Here is a 24,818-nt window from a genome sequence, read left to right on the forward strand (position 1 = left end):
CAATATGACAGGATTTCTCCCCCTCCTCATTCTGAAGATGGGCATTTCTATAATGGTATTTAAATAAGGTTATTTGATGTTTTAGGATTTCATAAGTATATTATTAATGAACTTATCTATAAATGTCTGACTGTTTCGACATCCACAGTGTTTTATCAGTTCTTTTCTGATCCTCAGTGGGTTCTCAAAAAAAAAAAAAAAGAGAGACATCTTATATGCAAAGTCAGAAAGAGAAACACAAATACTATATGACACCATTCTGCAAGGAGAATATACCAGTCAATCCTAAAGGAAATCAACCCTGAATATTCACTGGAAGGCTTGATGCTGAAGCTGAAGCTCCAATACTTTGGCCACCTGACGCAAAGAGCCAACTCACTGGAAAAGACTGATCCTGGGAAAGATTGAAGGCAAAAGGAGAAAGGGGTGACAGAGGGTGAGATGGTTGGGTGGCATCATCGACTCAATGGACGTGAGTTTGAAAAAGCTTCAGGAAATAGCGGGGGACAGAGGAGCCTGGTGTGCTGTAGTCCAGGAACCAGCCCAGGTGGTTCATTCTTCTGAGAACCGTGCTCTACTTCGTCCATGCCCTTCACTAGGTTGTCAGCCTCTCCAAGTCATTCACGTTGGCCACGGGATGCGAAGAGTTGACTCATTGGAAAAGACCCTGATGCTGGGAGGGATTGAGGGTAGGAGGAGAAGGGGACGACAGAGGGTGAGATGGCTGGATGGCATCACCAACTCGATGGACATGAGTTTGAGTAAGCTCCAGGGGTTGGTGATGGACAGAGAGGCCTGGCGTGCTGCGATTCATGGGTTTGCAAAGAGTTGGACAAGACTGAGCGACTGAACTGAACTGAAACTATGAAACTAATTTATCTACAAAACAGAAACAGACTCTAGAAAACACACTTGTAGTTAACAAGAGGGAGGGCGTAGGGAAGGGATGGACTGGGAGTTTGGGGTTAGCAGATACAAACTATTCTATAGAGAATGGATAAACGACAAGGTCCTACTGTATAGCACAGGGAATTATACACAACATGTTGTAGTAAACCATATGGAAAAGGAAAAAAATTAAGAAAAAATTCTTCAAACTAAATAAAGAAGCTTCTCTTGTGCTGACATAAAGTACTACAAGAGGCTCCAGCTGTCCCAGCAACCTCCCCCCTGCCCCCCACCCCCAACACCTCCTGGAATGTGGAAATAATGAACTTGATCTAAAACACACATTCCCTGGGAGTTTGAAAGGCTTCCACTGTCCAGGGCCTGCTGTGTTTCAGGACAGGGATAATTGGCAGCAGGTTAGCCATGTGTTTGGGGTTACGGACAACCTCTGTATCTCACAGCAGTCACCAAGCCCTCCCCTCCCCAGTTAAACTCTGAAATGTCTCTGAAGTCACCATCTCCCATGCAGGCCTGAATGCCACCACCTTGATTCCTGCTCTCAGCATCTCTCCCTCCCCATTGCTATTGTCCCCACTTCTGCGGTCACTCGGAGGCGCTTCGCTGCCACCTGAAGCTCACAAGACCACACCCAAGCTCTTGGCCTGACTGTGAGGCTATCATTGCCGGACAGGGATGATCCCTCCGCCTCCGTGCCAGAGTATTCCCATGATAACAAAGAAGGTTCCAGGATGTTCCCACGATAACGAAGAACGTTTGGTTCCTGAACCAGCAGAGATGGTTCCTACTTCTGAGAACCATACTCTACTTTGTCCATACGCTTCACTAGGTTGTCAGCCTCTCCAAGTCAAGAAATGTGTTTTTCTTCCCTTTGTAACCTTCGTGTTTTGCAGGGAATTAGTGATATGGGAGAAATGTGAAACAGGGTCAATGATATCACAAAATTAAGTCAGATAAAGGTGATCAGAAGCAAACTACATGAATTCCATTCCTGGGTATGTATATATGGGAAAAAAACCAAAGCCACTAACTGGAAAAGATACATGCACCCCAACGTTACAGCAGCGTTTTTACAATAACTAAGACGCAACCTAAGTGGCCATCGACACATGAATGGATAAAGAAGATGAGGTCTCCTACATGGCAAGCACATTCTTTACCAACTGAGCTACGAGGGAAGCCCATATACATATATATGGAATACTACTCAGCCATAAGAAAGAATGTAATTGGCCATTTGCAGCAACATGGATAGACTGGGAGGGCATTATATTAAGTGAAATAAGTCAGACATAGAAAGACAAATGCTACAAGGTATCACCTATGTGTGGAATCTAAAAAAAGTACAACAAACTAGTGAATATAACAACAAAAAAAAGCAAACTCCCAGATACAGGGAACAAACTAGCAGTTAGCACTGGGGAGAGGGAAAGAGGGGTAATGTAGGGGCATGGGGCAAAGAGGTACAACTATCAGGTGCTACAGTAAGCTACAAGAATCCATTGTACCATATGGAGAATATAGCCAGTACTTTATAGTAACTATAAATGGAATATAATCTTTATATATCGTGAATCATCATATTGTACATCTGTAACCTATGCAATATTGTACATAAAGTAAATTTCAATTAAATTTTTTTAAAAAAGTAAACTATGACTACAATCTAGGTTTTACACATCTATTTCATCCACAAATGACCCTAAAACTGGAGAAAATGGAAAAATCTATAGAGTCAATCTTCTACACTCAAAGTCATTACGCTGATTTGGCAGAAACGGAGAGACATCACGAGAGTGTGCCTGGCACTATGATGCTGATGCTAGGGGACATTTGCTAAAGATGAGAAGTCCCCCGTTCTTGATTATGTTAAGATTTTTTTCAAGGTCTTGGCTGCCAAGCAGACTTGAGGGACAGTTACCTTCTGGTAAGAACGCAGTGACAAGGCACGCCACCCCTGCCACGACATTGCTTGCTGCAAAGGGTAGGCGCCGACCAAAACGCTCAATGGTTAGTAAGATCAAGAGGGCTCCTGGCAGCTCCACAACTCCCGAGATGAAAAAGTCGATATAGAGGTTGCCTCCTATAATTCCCAGGCGCATGACGAGTCCTTGATAAACCACAGCGCTTGTGAACCTAGAGTAACATCGAAAGACAACAGAGAACAAGTTAAGACAGAACTTCCACCTGATCTGGAGAGAGGGATGCGTTGTAAATATGACACAAGCTTTTGAATCCATCACAAGTCAAACTTACCAAGCGAACATAAGTATAAGTGTGCACTTCCTCATTTGGGGAGTTCTCACCAGATCTACAAAGGATGGATTACTAACTTCCTCATCCGTAACAGTGATCTATACAAGAGAAGCAGATTTTCAGTAGCAATATACAGCAAGAGGCATCTGCATATTACAGATTTGTCATTGACCAGATTCCAAGCTACCGAATGATCTTACTGAACCGACCAGGGTCTTTCATTATGACATCTTAGCACCTGAGTACAAAAAGTTTGGTTCTCTAGGCTTTGTCCTAGGTCAAATTCATAAAGGTATGCTTGCTGCGCTGAGAATCAGCAGTGTGATATGCTTGGAGTGAACAAAGATAAAAGGTGCGTTCTAAAGTAAAATACATTTGTGCATTTGTTAAATTGGAGAAAACAAGCATAAAGATGCTGAAAGCAGGTTCTAAACAAGTTCCTTTATCTATTAACTCCTCAAATCTTATGTTAACCAATAAGCTAGAGTCATGGTAAGTTCTAGAGCAAGGCTGGCATCAACAGTGTCCTTTTGTTCCTGTCCGTGTACTGGAATCCAGCAGCTTTTTGATAACAGGAAAATTTAGCTCATCCTTATTTGGCCATTCAAGAAGTTTGTCTTTCTCTAATTCAGTTAAACAAACATTGCTGTTTGCCTCCTATGTATAAAGTACTAAAAAGGAAACAGCTGAACATACCCGATGCTTCTGGTCTTTTTCTACAAATTATTTTTGCATTAATTTTTGTGTATTTAAATATTGTACTAGAATAGTATTTATCTTGATTACTGAGCTTTTAAAATTCTTCTTCCTTTTTTGGCTGCATGAAGTGGCATATTGGATCTTAAGTACCTTGACCAGGGATTGAACCCACACCCCCTGCAGTGGAAGCATGAAACCTTAACCACTGGAATGCCCGGGGAGTCCTCTCTGCTTCTAATCCTGTGTGCTGAAGAGACCATGACTCAGTCTCTTGCAGTGACCACTGTGTCACACTTCCATGCACTTGCATATTTGATGCTTCTGCACGAAGAACTCTAACTCTCCCTAGTTCTGATTTCACCACCACGGGGAGGTCTTCCCTAACCTCGGGTAGAACTGACGATCTCCACTCGGTGCCTCCACTCACTAGACTTCTATCATAGGCTCTACACAATTGCGTGCCTTTACAGGTTTACTTATTCTTCTCCCTGCATAAGCTCTAGAGTTCTTGGGGGGCAGAGACTGTATTGTAGCACCAAGCAAAGTGTCTGGTGTCCAACCAATATTTGGGTGACGACTGCATGTTGAAATAGGAAGTCAAGTGCCTTGGCCAAGACTCTGCGCTGAGTGTAGTCCTGGATCTTCATCCTTCTGCTAAGTGAGAAACCTGGTCAGTGACAACAGGACCCTCATCATCTGTTTATACAACTCCAGATCTGTTCCAGACTGAGTGGAAAGCTCGGCAAATTTTCCCCAAACCTTTGTGTTGGAATATGACTTAAATTCTCATGGATAGTACCTTGTCAATCACCTGTTCTAAATGTTACACTCAATGCATCAACCAAATCTTGATATCTGTTGCCTATGCTTGCTCCGAGGAAAGTCATATACACACAAAGAAGACTGCAAAATGAATATCTTTAGATCATTTTATTTTCCTAAGTCTTTCTGACACTGTATTTCTTCTATCATTGTTGTTTAGTCACCAAGTCATGTTCGACTCTTTTGTGACCCCATGGACAGCAGCCCACTAGGTTCCTCTGTCCATGGGATTTCCCAGGCAAGAATACTGGAGTGGGTTGCCATTTCCTTCTCTAGGGGATCTTTCCAACCCAGGATCAAACCTGCCTCTCCAGCATTGTAGGCAGATTCTTCACCACTGTGCCACCAGGAAAACTTGTATTTCTTCTATAACAAGACACAAAGTTTTCACATTTCAAAATCTCGAAATTAGGATGTGTCCTATAACTCAGCTGATAAGAAAGTAATGAGCCACAGCTTCAATAGCATGGCTTTTCTCACTGAGTGGTGCATAAAATGATGGTGTGTATCCAAATTAACAGTATCCTGGGATCAATGAAACAATAGTAATTTCCATAGCAACACTAATGGAAGACTGCTAATTGATTCAACCATGCATTCTTTCCATCCCCCTTTGGATAACAGAATCCACAGAATTTTAGTTGGGCTTATGGCTGCCTAGTTAAAGTCATATTTTCTAGCCTCTCTTTCAATTGTGGGTGGTCCAGTGACTAAGATCTCAGCAATGAGGTGGGAGTAGAAGCCATGTGTACAAGTTCTGGGTCCCATCCTTTAAAAAGGAAATGGTTTGCTCTTCATTCACAGTTTTCCCTTTCCTGAGGGATGGAAGAAGAAGACACTGGTGAAATGGCTTCGATTATACAACCTATTGCAGGTGATGATGGAGAAATGAGATAAATGGAACCTGGGTCCTGGTGACCTCATGGGGCAGAGCTACCTTCAGGGCTGGGCTACTCACCTCTGCGTGGGCATGTAATAGAAAAAGACACTTTTCTCTTGTTTGTCGCTGTATTTTGGGGGATCTCTGTTACAGCAAGTTGACCTGTACTATAACTAATACGATCCTTATTAAAATGTTCCCTGAGCTAATCTTCGAAATGGTAAGACCCCTACCCTCACCTCTGCTGTTCAAAAATGAATCAAGAATACCAGAAGCAAAAGAATTTAGTATGTCCCAACAATACAGTTGGCTCTTCACATCCACAGGTTCTGCCTCTGTGGATTCAACCAACAGTAAGTAGGACCTGTGATTGGTTGAACCCATGGATGCAGAACTTGTGGATACAGAGCATCAGCTGAGACCCATTCGGTACAAGGGTCTTGAGCTTCTGAGTATTTTGGTATCTGCAGAAGGTCTTGGAACCAATATTCCACAGATACCAGGGGAAAACTGTATATTTTTACATGGTTATCAAAATATTTTTCACAATTAGTTTCTATATATTGCCAACATTAAAATGGTTAACTCCTCCTAAGTATGTAATATTTCTCAGATTCTGGGCTAATGAATTGATGAATTGAAATGAAGCATGAAATACTCCATTTAATTTTCATCAAGACTCTCTGGAGTCAGTACTCTTAAGGGTTCTGTTGTATAAATAAGTAAAACAAGGCTTAGCACACAAGGATTCAATAGAAAAAGGTGGCTAAGCTAGGATGTGAAGTTCAGGCAGTTGATGAGAGATTCTGTTCTTCATCCTCTCACTGCACTACTGAACATATAAAAACTTTTTATTCTAGAAAGCTTCTTTGTGGTTCACGGTAACTTCTCTATAATTCTAGAGAAGGACATTATGCATTTGACCAAAAATCTAATCTTTAGTTAAAACACTATTTTATGGAAAAGGCCACCTTAGATTTTGAGGATATTTAAGTTCCAGATTAAAACCACTCATTATATGAGGGCCTCTTTCCTCAAAGGATGGATGACTTACTCCAGCGGTTCTTTTCTTTTCACATAGGGTTTTTTCCACAACTCAGACTTGGGGTTGTGTTTATGTCAGACTATTCTCCTCTCTCCAGGAAGTTCCGGACAGCATTGCTCATCTGCACATGGGCACCACAGTCACCCAGAGCACAGAGGGGGACAAGATTTTCTTTTCGACAGCAATATTCACAACGATTTATTCAGTTCAGGCAGTTCAGTTCAGTTGCTCAGTCATGTCTGACTCATTGCACCCCCATGGGCTGCAGCATGCCAGGCCTCCCTGTGCATCACCAACTCCTGGAGTTTACTCAAACTCATGTCCACTGAGTCGGTGATGCCATCCAACCAGCTCATCCTCTGTCATCCCCTTCTCCTCCCACTTTCAATCTTTCCCAGCATCAGAGTCTTTTCAAATGAGTCAGTTCTTGGAATCAGGTGGCCAAAGTATTGGAGCTTCAGCTTCAGCATCAGTCCTTCCAATGAACACCCAGGACTGATCTCCTTTAGGATGGACTGGTTGGATCTCCTTGCAGTCCAAGGGACTCTCAAGAGTCTTCTCCAACACCACAGTTCAAAAGCATCAGTTCTTTGGCACTCAGCTTTCTTTATAGTCCAACTCTCACATCCATACATGACTACTGGAAAAACCATAGCCTTGACTAGACAGACAGACCTTTGTTGGCAAAGTAATATCTCTGCTTTTTAATATGCTGTCTAGGTTGGTCATAACTTTCCTTCCAAGGAGTACATATGTTTTAATTTCATGGCTGCAGTTATCATCTGCAGTGATTTTGGAGCCCAGAAAAATAAAGTCAGCCACTGTTTCCACTGTGTTTCCCCATCTATTTGCCATGAAGTGATGGGACCGGAGGCCATGATCTTAGTTTTCTGAATGTTGACCTTTAAGCCAACTTTTTCACTCTCCTCTTTCACTTTCATCAAGAGGCTCTTTAGTTCTTCACTTTCTTCCATAAGGGTGGTATCATCTGCATATTTAAGGTTATTGCTATTTCTCCCAGCAATCTTGATTCCAGCTTCTGCTTCATCCAGCCCAGAATTTCACATGATGTACTCTGCATGTAAGTTAAATAAGCAGGGTTATAATATACAGCCTTGACATACTCCTCTCCTGATTCGGAACCAAACTGTTGTTCCATGTCCAGTTCTAACTGCTGCTTCTTGATCTGCATACAGATTTCTCAGGAGGCAGGTCAGGTGGTCTGGTATTCCCATCTCTTTCAGAATTTTCCACAGTTTATTGTGATTCACATGTCTAAACAACCTTGGACACTGTTTTAAGTCTAGAATTCCAGATCCAGGAGCTTGGAACTGTGCTTACTGTCTGAAGCCCATTCAGATTGGTTTTCTGTTATTTGTTGCCAAAAGCAGAATTATCTCAAGAATTTAGTCCAGAACAATGCTTTTGCATAATAACAGAATATTTTAGCCAAAATAACTTTGCATTACAGAATGAAAATAATTGCTTTACCACTCCAATTTACTCTGTAAGAATATTTAGTATTAGTTTTAATTAGTCTTAATTTCAAAAGCTAATTAGTCTTAATTTCAAACTTTTCATGTTTAGAATCAAGCAGTCACATGATCTCTGCTTTTCTAAAGCACATGTTTAACGCCTAATATATATCCTACACCAAAAGAATATGCAGCGCTGATAATAACTGAAAGTAATCAAGACCAATTTTCCCCATTCAATAAATGAAAGGATTAATAGTACTTCCAAGCAAGTGAGTATTTTGCCAATTTGAGAACAAATCCAGCTGGTCTTTGATTTACTAACACACTGTCCACAGTGACGCAGATATTCTGAAAGATGACCCACTTTCTGGGTGTCCAAAGACCTCGGGAGACTAAAAGCCATATCTTGGATGGAATTCATCCAGGAAAGTCTTGGCAACCCGTGCACAGTGACTGGGGCAGCGCCTACCCTTTTACAACAACTTCTAGCTCTGTATTTTGAAATGAAATTGTGCTTATTTTCTATCTCCAAAGTGTTTGCATAGTCTTAGATGTAAAAGAATAGAAATGCTACATCAGATTATTAAAGATAGATAGATAGACTTTAAACTTGGCTTTATTGAAATATAATTTACATCTAGTAGTATTTAGCAACTTTAAGCTACATTTCACGAAATTTTGAGAAATGTGTCAAGTCATATAGTCACCCCTGCCATCATGATGTGGAATATTTTCACCACCCCCCAAACTTTCCTCCTGTCTCTCTGCAGTCAGTTCTCTCCCCCTGATGTTCAGCTCCTGGTAAACCCTCATCTGCTTTCTGTCATTAGTTTGCCTTTCTAGAATTTCATGTAAATGGAATCATACAGTATGTTATCTTGAGTGTCTAACTTGGCTTTAGAGTTTGTCATACATTTATCCATCTAAGAGGTGTCTGCCTGCTCTCATTTGGAGCAAAGGAAGATGGGAAATGCTCTTGGAAACGTCCGTCTGTTTGGATCCTTGTTGCCTAGTAACGCCACTCGTTGAAAAAGGGGCTGCTCACAGGTAAACTGTACAGGTTGGTTTCTTGATATTCATTTACCAAACTGATGGCTATTTGCTCTATTTGTTTCTCAACTGTCTTTTAATTCTTCCAAGACTTTAGCTCTACATCAACAATGATGTACCCTGAGTTAAAAGCATACTTTATTCATCTTTCTTTGATTAATCAAGTTCTATTTATAATTCCTTCTGGTGCCCTCCTGAAATATTTCTTGAAGTTGACATTTTAATTTAAATTGCCAAGGAAGAGAAAGACACTATAAATAACAATCTGTTATAAATATGGTGTTCAGAGCTCTCCTGACAAGGCATTGGTTTCTGAGCAAGAAGCAAACTAACTTACAGTGAGCAAAGGGGAGAGGGTGGGAGGGATAAATCAGGAGTTTATAATTAACATATACACATTATTACATATAAAATAACCAACAAGGACCTCTGTCTAGCACAGGCAACTGAACTCAATATATTTTAATAATATATAAGAGAGAAGAGCCTGAAAATATAGATAAACGTGTATGCAAAACTGAATCACTTTTCTCTACACCTGAAACTAGCACAACACTGTAAATCAACTATACTTCAATACACAATTTTTTAAGAGATAAACAGCCAGGATCAGGCTAGAGATGTTTTATTTTACTTAGAACATTTTCTTACCAGCACATTATTTAAACAACCCCAAACTTTCGTTCTCCTCCAGTGAACTTTTGTTCAAAACAACTCTCCCCAATTTCTTCCCAGAACCTAATAAAAGCTAACCTTCCCTTTTTATCCTCAGACTGGGCTATGGTTCTCCTTAGCTCATGTGTTGCAATTTGTAGTCCCTCTGCTATTCCCAAATAAACTCATCTTTACTAAATAATAATTGCTGTTCATTTTGTTTAAGGTCAGCAATATACACACCTGGTACCAGTGAGTCTTCAAATATGGAGACAATCTACTCCATATGAATATTATTTTTATAACATTTTGGAGATACTCTGCTTCCGGATGATAATTCAGTTGGCATTAAAAAAAAATCTTTTCAGTTAGTAAACTGTAGCTTATACTACAATGCACAAGTTAGGGAGATTCTTTTAAAGGCACTCCTTTTGTGAAGACCACTGTCATTGGGCCTTCTGCAAAAAAGAAATAGCTTTCTTTTATTATTAGATTTTCTTATGTTTACCAGGCATATTTAAAGTTCATCTGGCACTGTTGATCTCTGAGGCCTGAGGCAGAGTAATTTTGCGAGAATGTACACAGAACAAAAGATGCTTGGAGAACCTTCTTACTCAAAGCGTGGTCCATGAATCCACAGCCTTTTTGCCAGGGAACTTGTTAAAGATGCTCTACCTTGGATGAAGAAATCAGATTCTGCATCTTTTCTTTAAAGAGGAGATTTGTGATTTTTCACTTTAGGCTGTGCTGGGTCTTCATTGCTGCAGGGGTTTTCTCCAGTTGTGGCGGCGGGTGCCCCTCCGCCGCTGCGGTGCGTGGGCTTCTCGTCGTGGGGCTCCTCTGGCTGCGGAGGATGGGCTCTGGGACGCGCAGCTTCAGCAGTCGCAGCTCCTGGGCTCCCGGGCGCAGGCTCAGTAGCTGGGGTGCTCAGGTCTCGCTGCTCCACGGCAGGTAGGATCTTCCCAGGTCAGAGACTGAACCCGTCTCTCCTGCACTGGCAGGTGGAGTCTTTACCACCGGGTCTCCAGGGAGGCCTCAGAATCTGCATCTTCACAACCTCTCAGGAGACTCGTGTGGGACACCCAGGTGGTCCCTGAAGTCCTGCCTCACCTGCTGCTTCCTAGTATTATTCTTGCTGGCTGGGAAGGAACGCGAGCCCCACCTGCTGCTTCCTAGTATTATTCTTCCTGGCCGGGAAGGAACATGAGCCCCCGGGTTGAGGGGGAAGAACCCAGCTGAGTAGCAGGGTCCGGCGCGGGGACGGGAGGGGATGGTGTCGAGTGGTTGCATCTCCAGCCTTACAGTTTCACCTGGTGGATCTCAGTGGGTGGACTTTTTAACAGTTGTCATATGGCACAAGGAAAAGGGAAGCCGCTGATGAGCAGAGGAATTTATCCTTTCTTGAATCTAACGCTGACTTCATGTCATCACAAATTCCCCACAGGCTCTGTTCTCTAGAAACATTTTGCGAGAAGTCTGTGTGTGAGCAAAATAGCACTTGAGGATTTGGGGTTCACTGATTTGGAAGTCACCCTCAAAGTTAATCACCCTGTAGGTCTTTCAGAGAAGCCCCAGGGGCTTGGGTGAGGCCGGGAAGGGGTGCAGAGTGACTCTGCTGGTCTGCCATGTCCCCCGGTCCACCTCCTCACGGTCGTCCCCTTCAGTCAGGTGGAGGCTACAGCCAGCAGGTCCAGGAATAGATGTTTAACATCACAGAACCCTGGCCAGCTGCTAGGTGGCAGGAAGGCTGCCTGGCATCTATAAAAGAAAATCTGCCAACTTGCCCATAGCACTCTGGGAATTTTTTAAAACTCATTATGCTTTTAAATGAGAGTTTATTTTTGGGGGGGCTCCAAAATCACTGCAGATGGTGACTGCAGCCATGAAATTAAAAGATGTGTACTTCCTGGAAGAAAAGTTGTGACCCACCTAGACAGCATATTAAAAAGCAGAGACATTACTTTGCCAACAAAGGTCTGTCTGTCTAGTCAAGGCTATGGTCTTTCCAGTAGTCATGTATGGATGTGAGAGTTGGACTATAAAGAAAGCTGAGTGCCAAAGAACTGATGCTTTTGAACTGTGGTGTTGGAGAAGACTCTTGAGAATCCCTTGGACTGCAAGGAAATCCAACCAGTCCATCCTGAAGGAGATCAGTTCTGGGTGTTCATTGGAAGGACCGATGCTGAAGCTGAAGCTCCAATACTTTGGCCACGTGATGCGAAGAACTGACTCATTTGAAAAGACTCTGATGCTGGGAAAGATTAAAGGTAGGAGGAGAAGCGTACAACAGAGGATGAGATGGCTGGATGGCATCACCAGCTCAATGGACATGAGTTTGAGTGAACTCCGGGAGTTAGTGATGGACAGGGAGGCCTGGTGTGCTGCAGTCCATGGGGTCGCAAAGAGTCAGACACAACTGAGCAACTGAACTGAACTGAACGGATACTTTTTTTTTTATGAACTGATACTTTTAAACAAGAGTAAAGGACTTCCCTGCTGGCTCAGTGGTAGAGTCCGCCTGCCAATGCAGGAGACATGGTTTCAGTCCCTGGTGTAGGAAGATCCCACATGCTGTGAGTAACTAGCCCCAAGCGCCACGACTACTGAGCCAGTGCCATAGAGCCCAGAAATGGCAGCTACTGAGCCCATGAGCCGCAACTACTGAAGCCTGTGTGTCTAGAGCCTGCGCTCTGCAACAAGGGAAGCCAGCACAATGAGTCCACGCACGGCAAGTAGAGAAAAGCCTACGCAGCAACGAGGACACAAACCAGCCTAAACAAATACATAAAAATTTCTAAAAATTTCCCTTAAAAAAGATCATAGAGAAGATATTTACCATGACAATTCGTATGATAAAGCAAAGTTCATAATTAAAATGATCATGAGTATTTGATGCTTATTTGATGCATATTAATGTAGTTAACTTTCCAGGTGTCCTGTATGGATGTGAGAGTTGGACTATAAAGAAAGCTGAGCGCCGAAGAGTTCATGCTTTTGAACTGTGGTGTTGGAGAAGACTCTTGAGAGTCCCTTGGACTGCAAGGAGTTCCAACCAGTCCATCCTAAAGGAGATCAGTCCTGGGTGTTCATTGGAAGGACTGATGCTGAAGCTGAAACTCCAATACTTTGGCCACGTGATGTGAAGAGCTGACTCATTGGAAAAGACCCCGATGCTGGGAAAGATTGAGGGCAGGAGGAGAAGGGGATGACAGAGGATGAGATGGTTGAATGGCATCACTGACTCAAGGGACATGAGCTTGAGTAAACTCCAGGAATTGGGGATGGACAGGGAGGCCTGGCATGCTGCAATCCATCGGGTTGCAAAGAGTCAGACATGACCGAGTGACTGAATAGAACTGAACTGAAAGTAGTTAAAGGGATTCCCTTGGTGGCTCAGTGTAAAGAGCCTGCCTGCCAATGAAGGAGACACAGGAGATGTGGGTGTGACCGCTGGGTCGAGAAGATCCCTGAAGAAGGGCAGGGCATCCTACTCCAGTACTCTTGCCTGGAGAATCCCATAGACAGAGGAGCATGGCAGGCCACAGTCCATGAAGTCACAAAGAGTCGGCCATGACTGAAGCGATTTAGTACAATTTAGCATGCACACAAAAGTAGTTAAAAACAAATTCCAAGCACCTAGACCAGCTTTGTCCAGTAAAAACATAGTGTCACCTACGTCAGTTTAAATTTTCTAGTACTAACATCAAAAATGTGAGAAGAAATATGCAAAATTAATCTTAAGAATATGTTGCGTTTAATCCAGTCTATCTCCAATACAATCATTTCAACAGGCGATCAAGGTGAAACTACTGAAAAGATGGTTCATGTGCTTCATATCAGGCTAAATCTTTGTAATCCACTGTGCAGCTTACTCTGACACCACATCCCCGTTCAGACCAGCCACACTTCAGGGCTCCACGGCCATATACGGCTGGTGGCCCCTGTACTTACTGGACCTTGGGCTCAGCCAGTTCTTTGGTGAGGATGCTCTGTAGCAGAGATATTATTCTGAGCATTTCCATCTGGCCTGAGAGAGTTCTACCCCTCCATTCCATCCCCCCATGACTGGGCTCACTGCCTGGAACAGCAAAAAGTGCATCTTTCTAGAGGTTCCCTGGGATCCAAAGTGCAGGCTTAGTATCAGCAAAGGTTGATGGGCTGCAGCTGTAGGTCACATGGTGGAACACTTCTTCATTTCTTTTTTTTTTTTTTTTTTCTCTCTTCTTTTTTTTTCTTCTTCATTTCTTAAAAACAGATTTGTGAGGGTTCGGAGGGCGGGAAGGTGTTAAAGTAAATGATGGTGGGGGGGTGATGGTGGAGAAAAGAGCTCGCATTCTCAGTTCTAAAACTCTAACCTTGGGCTTCCCCGGTGGCTCAGGGATACAGAATCTGCCTGCCAATGCAGGAGACACAGGTTCAGTCCCCGATCTGGGAAGATCCCACATGCCACAGAGCAACGAAGGCCGTGTGCTACAACTATTGAGTCTGAGCTCTAGAGCCTGGGAGCCCCAGCTTCTGAGCCCACACACCGCGGCAGCGAAACCCGTGCAGCGAGCCCATGCTCCTCAACAAGAGAAGTCACACCAACCAGAAGCCCGAGCGCTGCAACAGACAGTAGCCTCCACTCGCCGCAACTAGAGAAAAGCCTTCCCAGCCATGAAGATCCAGCACGGCCCAAAATAAACAAAAAAAATATTTTAAGACTCTAACCTTAAGCTCCATGACTTTGGACACCTGATGCAAACAGCTGACTCTTTGGAGAAGACCCTGATGCCGGGAAAGATCGAAGGCAAAAGGGGGGCGGGGGCGGCAGAAGATGAGATGGTTAGATAGCATCACTGACTCAATGGACATATCTGAGCAGACTCCAGGAAACAGTGAAGGACAGGGGAGCCTGGTGTGTGGCAAAGAGCTGGGCATGACTTAGTAACCAGACAACAACAATCACAAAGACTCAGAACTTGGGGTGCAGGGGGAACACCAGAATCTGATGTGAGTGGATGGGATTAAATACATCATTGATCTCTCCGATGGCACTGATAAATGTCACTGATCACTGCTGAAACAGAAAAGTTCTAAATATCAAATGATAAAAATGTCCAAAAAAATCAAGGGGTTATGATATACAACCTGATGACTACAGTTAATTATACTTTGCTGCATATTTGAAAGTTGTTACATGAGCAAATCTCAGACGTTCTCATCACAAGAAAAAGTGTACAATGTATGTATGGTGATAGATGTTAACTAGACTTATTCTGGTGATCACCTTGCAATACACACAAATACCAAATTATTATGTTTAGGTATACTTATTTTGATACCTAAAACTAATACTATGTAAATTTTAATCTCAATAACCCCCCAAAAGAATTAAATATTTTAAAAAAAGAATGTCCAGTGTCTTAAACCATAGGAGCAGGTCTAGATACAGAAATTTTTAGTTCTAAATCAGTAAATTGAGTATCTATAAGTCACTAGTTAGCCAATGATTATTCCAAAGAGGAGAAAGCTACAGTGAAATAAATCAGCTGCTATGTCACAAATAAAAGTGAAGCCACATACTCCACCCATTCACATTCTTATCATCATTTCTTTTCAGGCTTCTGAATGCTTCAGAAACTGTTTTAATAAGAACATGTAACAGTAGACCATAAATCCACGTGATGGCCTTTTTCCTCACTAGCTAAGGGATATTTTCCCCTAGGCTTCTTTAGCTCTTACACACACCCAGCTCTAGCTTTTCTAGGGTTTCAGGTGTTTGCAGGATTCAAGCAAGATTGCAACTTTGCCCAGTAGGAGTCCTAACAGGTATCTTTCTGCCATGGCTTAAAGAATAGGGTAGCAGTCCCCAGTGTTTGCCTCACCAGGGGCTCGTTTCATGGAAGACAATTCTTCCCCATACCAGGATGGGTGCAGGGGATGGTTTCAGGATGATTCAAGCACATTGCATTTATGGTGCTCTTTATTTCTATTATTATTCAGTTCAGTTCAGTCACTCAGTCGTGTCCCATTCTTTGGACATCACCAACTCTCTGTCCATCACCAACTCCCGGAGTTGACTCAAGCTCATGTCCATTCAGTCGGTGATGCCATCCAACCATCTCATCCTCTCCTCTGTCCTCTCCTTCTCCTCCCACCTTCAATCTTTCCCAGCATCAGGATCTTTTCCAATGAGTCAGTTCTTTGCATCAGGTGGCCAAAGTATTGGAGTTTCAGCTTTAGTCTCTGTCCTACCAATGAATATTCAGGACTGATTTCCTTTAAGGTTGACTGGTTTCATCTGCTTGCTGTCCAAGGGACTCTCAAGAGTCTTCTCCAACACCACAGTTCAAAAGCATCAATTCTTCGGTGCTCGGCCTTCTTTATGGTCCAACTCTCACATCCACACATGACTACAGGAAAAACCATAGCTTTGACTAGACAGACCTTTGTTGGCAAAGTAATATCTCTGCTTTTAATGTGCTGTCTAGGTTGGTCATAGCTTCTCTTTCAAGGAGCAAGTGTTTTAATTTCATGGCTGCAGTCACTATCTGCAGTGATTTTGGAACCCAAGAAAATAAAGTCTCTCACTGTTTCCATTGTTTCCCCATCTATTTGCCATGAAGTGATGGAACCAGATGCCATGATCTTAGTATTTTGAATGTTGACTTTTAGGCCAGCTTTTTCACTCTCCTCTTTCACTTTCATCAAGAGGCTCTTTAGTTCTTCTTCACTTTCTGCCATAAGGGTGGTGTCTTCAGCATATCTGAGGTTATTGATATTTCTCCTGGTAATCTTGATTCCAGCTTGTGCTTCCTCCAGCCCAGAGTTTCTTATGATATACTCTGCATACAAGTTAAACAAGCAGGGTGACAATACACAGCCATGATGTACTCCTTTCCCAATTTGGAACCAGTCTATTATTCTATGTCTGGTTTTAACTGCTGCTTCTTGACCTGCATACAGATTCATCAGGAGGCAGGTAAGGTGATCTGGTATTCCCATCTCTTGAAGAATTTTCCACAGTTTTTTGTGATCCACACAAAGGCTTTGGTGTAGTCAATGAAGCAAAAGTAGATGTTTTTCTGGAATTCTCCTGCTTTTTCTATGATCCAAAGGATGTTGGCAATTTGATCTCTGATTCCTCTGTCTTTTCTAAATCCAGCTTGAACATCTGGAAGTTCTTAGTTCACATACTGTTGAAGCCTGGTTTGGAGAATTTTGAGCATTACTTTACTAGCATGTGAAATGAGTGCAATTGTGCGGTAGTATGGACATTCTTTGGCGTTGCCTTTCTTTGAGACTGGAATGAAAACTGACCTTTTCCAGTTCTGTGGCCACTGCTGGGTTTTCCAAATTTGCTGGCATATTGAATGCAGCACTTTCAGAGCATCATCTTTTAGGATTTGAAATAGTTCACTGGAATTCCATCACCTCCACTAGCTTTGTTTGTAGTGATGTTTCCACTTGACTTCGCACTCCAGGATGTCTGACTCTAGGTGAGTGATCACACCATCGTGATTATCTGGGTCATTAAGATCTTTTTTGTACAGTTCTTCAGTGTATTCTTGCCACCTACTGTTACCTCATGTTAAGAACCTTTACCCATAGTTCTTTGGGCACTCTATCAGATCTAATCCCCCGAATCTATTTTTCACTTCTACTGCATAATTGTAAGGGATTTGATTTAGGTCATACCTGAATGGTCTAGTATTTTTCCCTACTTTCCTCAATTTAAGTCTGAATTTGGCAATACGGAGTTCATGATCTGAGCCACAGTCAGCTCCTGGTCTTGTTTTTGCTGACTGTATAGAGCTTCTCCATCTTTGGCTGAAAAGAATATAATCCACCTGATTCCAGTGGACCATCTGGTGATGTCCATGCATAGAGTTGTCTCTTGTGTTGCTGAAAGAGCACATTTGCTATGAGCGGTGCATTCTCTTGGCAAAACTCTGTTAGCCTTTGCCCTGCTTCATTTTATACTTCAAGGCCAAATTTGCCTGTTACTCCAGGTATCTCTTGACTTCCTACTTTTGCATTCCAGTCCCCTATGATGAAAAGGACTTTTTTTTTTTTGTGTGTGTTAATTCTAGAAGATCTTGTAGGTCATCATAAAACCATTCAACTTCAGCTTCTTCGGCATTAGTGGTTGGGGCATAGACTTAAATTACCATGATATTGAATGGCTTGCCTTGGAAACTAACAGAGATCATCCTGTCATTTTTGAGACTGCATCCAATACTGCATTTTGGACTCTCTTGTTGACTATGAGGGCTACTTCATTTCTTCTAGGGGAGTACTTCTTGCCCACAGTAGTAGATATAATGGTCATCTGAGTTAAATTCACCTGTTCCAGTCCATTTTGGTCCGTTGATTCCTAAAATGTTGGTGTTCACTCTTGCCATCTCCTGTTTGACCACTTCCAAGTTGCCTTGATTCATGGACCTAACATTCGAGGTTCCTAAGCAATGTTGTTCTTTACAGCATCAGACTTTACTTCCATCACCAGTCACAACCACAACTGGGCATTGTTTTTGCTTTGGTTCCATCTCTTCAATCTTTCTGGAGTTATTTCTCCACTGATCTCCATGTAGCATATTGGGCATCTACCGACCTGGGGAGTTAATCTTCCAGTGTCCTATCTTTTTGCCTTTTCATACTGTTCATGGGGTTCTCAAGGCAAGAATACTGAAGTGGTTTGCCATTCTCTTCTCCAGGGGACCATGTTTTTTCAGAACTCTCCACCATGACCTGTCTGTCTTGGGTGGCCCTCCATGGCATGACTCATTGTTTCATTGAGTTAGACAAGGCTGTGACCTGTGTGACCAGGTCTATTATTATGACATTGTGATATATAATGAAATAATTAAACAGCTCACCATAATGTAGAATCAGTGGCAGCCCTGAGGTTTCCTGAGTTTTCCTGAGCTCAGGTGGTAAATACATATGAAGCTTCGCTCACTCACCCTCCACTCACCTCTTGCTGGACAGCCTGGTTCCTAACAGGCCATGGACTGGTACCGGTTCATGGTCCAGGGCTTGGGGACCGCTGGCATGGCGCAGTCCCTGTCTGTCTCTGGGTTGGTGGCCTTTTCCGTGTAGGCTAATGACAACCAAGGCAGCATCAGCTCCATCACACCAGTGCGCTCGGCCATGGTGAGGGGGAGCCCAGGACCGTGTTCTCAGAGTGCTCTCAGGTGGGCTTGCCTGCCTCCTCTATCCCTGCGGGTCTTCCCCTCAGGGGCTGGGTCCCTCTCCACTTTCCTTCATCCAGCTCTCACCAGCCTCCCAGCAAGCAGCAGCGGTCCTGGTGCCCCCTCCAGTGTTCCTCATCCTCCTGGTTCACAGGCATCTTCTCAGGGCATTTTGTCTGAGTCCCTGCACCGAGCTGACCGCGCCTGAGGAGAGGTCTGGCTGCCCTTCAGTTCAGTTCAGTCGCTCAGTCGTGTCCGACTCTTTGTGACCCCATGAACTGCAGCACGCCAGGCCTCCCTGTCCATCACCAACTCCCAGAGCTTGCTCAAACTCATGTCCATTGAGTCGGTGATGCCATCCAATCATCTCATCCTCTGTTGTCCCCTTCTCCTCCTGCCTTCAATCTTTCCCAGCATCAAGGTCTTTTCCAGTGAGTTGACTCTATGCATCAGGTGGCCAAAGGATTGGAGTTTCAGCTTCAATGTCAGTCCTTCTAATGAATATTCAGGGATGATATCTTTTCGGATGGACTGGGCTGTCCTTGCTCACCCTCTATTTAGCATGTGCTCCTACAGGGTCAGTCCGCTGGATACCGTGTACTTTCTGCTCTCAAAATGCTGAAAAGCTAGGGTTTCTCTGACTGGGAAATGGGTCATCACAGTTCCTTTTGCATTTTTCCATCAGAACTTTTGAAATTGTGTTTATACTTTGACCAAATTATCTTTTTTCTACCATTTATAAAGACACTATGTATAAAACCTACTCTATAGTAACCATTTGAATTCAAATGCACTTACCTTCCTAAGTTAGTGTTTCTCAAACTGAATTCTGTATCCTTTTTTAAAATTAAAAAAATTTTAAATTTCTTTTTATTTACTTATTTGGCTGCTCTGGGTCTTAGTAGAGGCACGCAAGATCTTTGATCTTCATTGCGGCATTTGAACACTTGGTGCAGTGTGGGCCCTAGACTCCTGACCAGGGATGGAACCCTGGCTCCCTGCATTGGGAGCATGGAATCTTATCCTCTGGACCATCAAGGAAGTCCCCTGAATTCTGTATTCTTACTCATTTTTTTTCCTTTTAAAAGACACCCATGGTGGTACTCATCAGAAGTATTATTTGTCAAATATTTGGGGTTCCCCTCCTCCTTCCCCAGCCCATTACAGGGGTGGGATAGGATTGCAGTGATTGGCCTGCGTGATTGATCCCTCTCCTCGAATCTGCCAAAGACTGGTAAGCATTTACTTGCTGAAGAAGGACCCTCAAGACCGTCTCCTTTTCTGCGCTGGCCCGGGAGCGGCTGCTAGGACAGCCTGGATTAAAGACAGAGAACCTTATGACAAGCTCACAGCCCCGTATTCCTCAATGAAGGGTAGCCCCTGCTCACCGCAACTAGAGAAAGCCCGCATATAGGAACAAAGACCCAGCATACCCAAAAATGAATAAATAAATAATACAAAAACTAAATGATGCCTCTGCTTATTAACTGGCACTCAGAAAACTGGCTCAGTGTTGAGACCAATAAAGATAGATCCCTACTTCACAGAGGCAGTGGGGGAGATGAACGCAAGTCTGAACGTGTCAATTAGAGCCGTGAGTGAATAGGAGAATGTCTGTGGCCTTTGGGAGCAGACAGTTTCTTAAACAAAACCCAGGAAACAATCAATAAGCAAAAATATGCTGATCTGACCGTGTCAAAACATTTAAGGTTTAAGAATTTTTGCTCAATGGAAAAAAAAAAAAAAACAGGCAAAGTTAATGGATAGCTAAAACAGTGAAGGAAAGATACTTGCAATGTCTAAAACCAACAACAGGGTAAAATTGAGAATAAAAAGGTGATCCTATAAATTGGAGGGAGGGGACAATCCAATCCATTAAGTCTAAAAACCCCAGAAAACTCAATATACATGGGCCAGGATACGGCGAGGCCGTCCACAGAGGAGAAACACAAATAGCAAAGCACGAAGTGAGCTGAGCCTCACCGGTAACCAGAGACGTGCAAACTAAAACACTCCAGAGGCTGGCCAAAGTGAGAAAATAGGAGTGCCAGATGTGCGTGGGGGACACTCAGTGGGTACACACAGAAAGCAAGCTGCGTTACTGACTCTGGGCAAACGTCCAGACAAAACTGTAATTCAAAAAGATACATGCACCCCATCTTAACTGCAGCACCATCACAACAGCCGAGATCATGGAAACAGTCTAAATGTTCCTTGACAGACGAAAGGATAAAATAGATGTGGTACGTATATAGTGGAATACTACTCAGCCATAAAACAGTTTGAAAAAAATGCCATTTTCAGCAACATGGATGTATTTAAGAGACTGTGATACTGAGTGAAATAAGTCAGAGAGAGAAAGACAAATATATCATCACTTAAATGCGGGATCTTAAAAAAGTGATACGCATGAACTTATTTACAAACAGAAACAGATCCACAGATTTAGAGACCTAACCTGTGGTTGCCAGAGGGGGAAGGGGAAATATTTTCACTGCGATAGATAATAATCGACTTGAACTTTAGAGGCTGGTTGTTTTTAGACAACCCAGTGTACCGTATAGTTTACAGAACTGTGGGACGAAATACTTCATGAACTGGAGACCATGTTTCACTCAGTTGTCATCAAAGTCTGTTCCCCACTAATTTTAGATCAGCCTGTATAAACACAGCATGTTCACGGTTATGAATCACAGAGTGGATACTTGAATTGTCTTTAGTGAAATTTGTCCACGCCAGGCTTCAGAGGGAAGAATTTAAGCCTGGACATTCCACTAGTGATCAACACATGCAGCAAATACTTAATCTCTATTGTATTTGGTGGCATAGAAATAATCATGTTGAGCATTCATCCAATAAACCTTTTTCAGTCTCAAGATCTAAACTGTTAGTGGTGTGTGGGCTCTGATACATAAACAGGAAAGAAAAACAAGGATTCGCCTCTGAGAGATGGTACAACAACCAAGTTGTTCAATCCTCGCAACTGCACAAGTGGAACTTGTGCTCTAAGTCAGTGAAAGAGCAGAACATAGAAAAATGGGTCTATTTTATTGAATCAAAAAAGTCAATGAATCTTGGAAGTTTTGGTTTTTTTTTATAAAGAATACTGTTTATCAAGTTTATGTGGAGCAAGGGCTTTCCTGAGAACTGCAGAGAACTTGAATTCCGAGAGCTCAGGAAACGATTGTTCAACAGATGGAAACTAATGTTATTTGTGCTTCTTGATCAGTGACTCTTATCCTAACTGAGTATGAGAACTTCTGGTTAATATCAAATAATTTAATGGTAGGAAAGTGAAAAAGTGTTAGCTGCTCAGTCATGTCTGACTCTTTGAGACCCCATTGACTATAGCCTGCCAGACTCCTCTGTCCATGGAATTCTCTAGGCCAGAACACTGGAGTAGGTTGCCATTTCCTTCTCGAGGCGATCTTCCCAACCCAGGGATCAAACCTGTGTCTTTTGCATGGCTAGAAGATTATTTACCATCTGAGCCACCAGGGAAGCAACTGTGGTTTTACTTCTGTTCACTGAGAATTCAACATAACACAGATTTACTCTGAGTTTAATAATGCCTTTCACTTCATTAGTCAGTATCCATCACACAGCTTCTGTTTTCATCTGAGAAAATAGTACATATTTATCCAAAATGTACTCTGCATATAAGTTAAATAAGCAGGGAGCCTTGACATACTCCTTTCCCAGTATGGAACCAGTCCATTGTTCCATGTCTGCTTCTAACTGTTCCTTCCTGACCTGCATATAGATTTCTCAGGAGGCAGGTAAGACGGTCTGATATTCCCATTTCTTGAAGAATTTTCCACAGTTTGTTGTGATCCACACAGTCAAGGGCTTTATCATAGTCAATGAAGCAGAAGTAGATGTTTTGTGACTTATATGCAGAGTACATCATGTGAAACGTTGGACTGGATAAAGCACATGCTGGAATCAAGATTGCTGGGAGAAATATCAATAACCTCAGATATGCAGATGACACCACCCTTATGGTGGAAAGCAAAGAGGAACTAAAGAGCCTCTTGATGAAAGTGAAAAAGGAGAGTGAAAAAACTGCCTTAAAAGTCAACATTCAAAAAACTAAGATCATGGCATCTGGTCCCATTACTTCATGGCAAATAGATGCGTAAACAATGGAAACAGTGACAGACTTTATTTTCTTGGACTCCAAAATCACTGCAGATGGTGACTGCAGCCATGAAATTAAAAGATACTTGCTCCTTGGAAGGAAAGTGATGACAAACCTAGACAGCATATTAAAAAGCAGAGACATTACTTTACCAACAAAATTCCAACTAATCAAAGCTATGATTTTTCCAGTAGTCATGAATGGATGTGAGAGTTGGACCATAAAGAAAGCTGAGCACTGAAGAATTGATTCTTTCCATTTGTAGTGTTGGAGGAGACTCTTGAGAGTCCCTTGGACAGCAAGGAGAAGACACCAGTCAATCCTAAAGGAAATCCACCATGAATATTCATTGGAAGGACTGATGCTGAAGCTGAAGCTCCGGTACTTTGATCACCTGATGTGAAGAACTGACTCATTGGAAAAGACCCTGATGCTGGGAAGGATTGAAGGCAGGAGGAGAAGGGGGAGACAGAAGATGAGATGGTTGGATGGCATCACTGATTGAACGGACATGAGTTTGAGCAAGCTCCAGGAGTTGGTGATGGACAGGGAAGCCTGGTGTGCAGCAGTCTATGGGGTTGCAAAGAGTTGGGCATGACTGAGCAACTGAACTAAACTGAACTGATCCAAAATGTATTCATTCCTTCTACAGAAATGACTTGGTTGTAAAGGGTTTTTAGACTTTGGCAGTAACTTGATGGTCCCTAAGGATCAGCGGCCCACTGGGCAGACTGCCACAGAATTCTTCCATTAGCTCTGGGCTGAGATAACATCTGCTGGGAGGCAGGAATGTGTGAGCAAGACTTCTCCTCTCTAGTCACCCTCCATGCTCAATCCTTTGTTGTTGTTTAGTTGTTAAGTCCTGTCCAACTCTTTGTAACCCCATGAACTGCAGCATGCCAGACTTTCCTGACCTTCACCATCTCTTGGAGTTTGCTCAAACTCATGTCCCTTGAGTCAGTGATGCCATCCAACCATCTCATCCTCTGTCTTCCCCTTCTCTTGCCCTCAGTCTTTCCTAGCATCAGAGTCTTTTCCAATGAGTCAGCTCTTTGCATCAGGTGGCCAAAGTATTGGAGCTTCATTTGCAGCATCAGTCCTTCCAATGAATATTCAGGGTTGATTTCTTTTAGGATGGACTGGTTGGTTCTCCTTGCAGTCCAAGGGACTCTCAAGAGTCTTCTACAGCACAATTCAAAAGTATCAATTCTTTGGCAGTTAGCTTTCTTTATGGTCCAACTCTCACATCCATACATGACTACTGAAAAAATCATAGCTTTGACTAGACAGGCCTTTGTTGGCAAAGTGACAACTCTGCTTTTTAATACACTGTCTAGAGTCATCATCACTTTTCTTCCAAGTAGCAAATATATTCCTAGGGATGGTAACAAAGATCTGCTCTTCTAGCATAAAAGTGTCCTTGGTTCAGGCCATTTTCACCAATATGCCCTAAGTTCTTTTCCTGGGAAGGATATAAGGACTTCTTCACTCTTTAAAACTTCCTTTATTCAGCCACCTTAAGAAAAAAACAGCCACTATTTGGAGAAGGAAGGCTTGCTCTCAATCAGGCCCCCCTTTTGTACATGAAATTATACTTCCTTCCTTCCAACAGCACCATATTCAAAGAAAAATGAAGACAGCAGAGATTCATATTATTTGTTCTAAACCAAGAAATACAGCCATCTCCAGATTTCCTGGGCTTTGTCCCTTT

General features: G+C 42.8%; 1 protein-coding gene across 3 annotated transcripts in view; it reads right to left on the minus strand.

The window, feature by feature from the left end:
• SLC22A3 (solute carrier family 22 member 3) overlaps positions 1 to 24,818 on the minus strand; it is a 92,660-nt gene that overhangs the window by 18,268 nt on the left and 49,574 nt on the right. For all 3 annotated transcript variants that reach the window (XM_070461429.1, XM_020876317.2, XM_070461430.1), the window contains exons 6-7: positions 3,163 to 3,260; positions 2,828 to 3,042 (exon numbers count right to left, since the gene is read on the minus strand). In XM_070461429.1, the coding sequence (XP_070317530.1) occupies positions 2,828 to 3,042; positions 3,163 to 3,260 (313 nt within the window). The remainder of the gene's footprint in view (positions 1 to 2,827; positions 3,043 to 3,162; positions 3,261 to 24,818) is intronic.

Source organism: Odocoileus virginianus, chromosome 34 (genome assembly GCF_023699985.2).
Source record: "Odocoileus virginianus isolate 20LAN1187 ecotype Illinois chromosome 34, Ovbor_1.2, whole genome shotgun sequence".
Classification (NCBI taxonomy): Eukaryota; Metazoa; Chordata; class Mammalia; order Artiodactyla; family Cervidae; genus Odocoileus; species Odocoileus virginianus.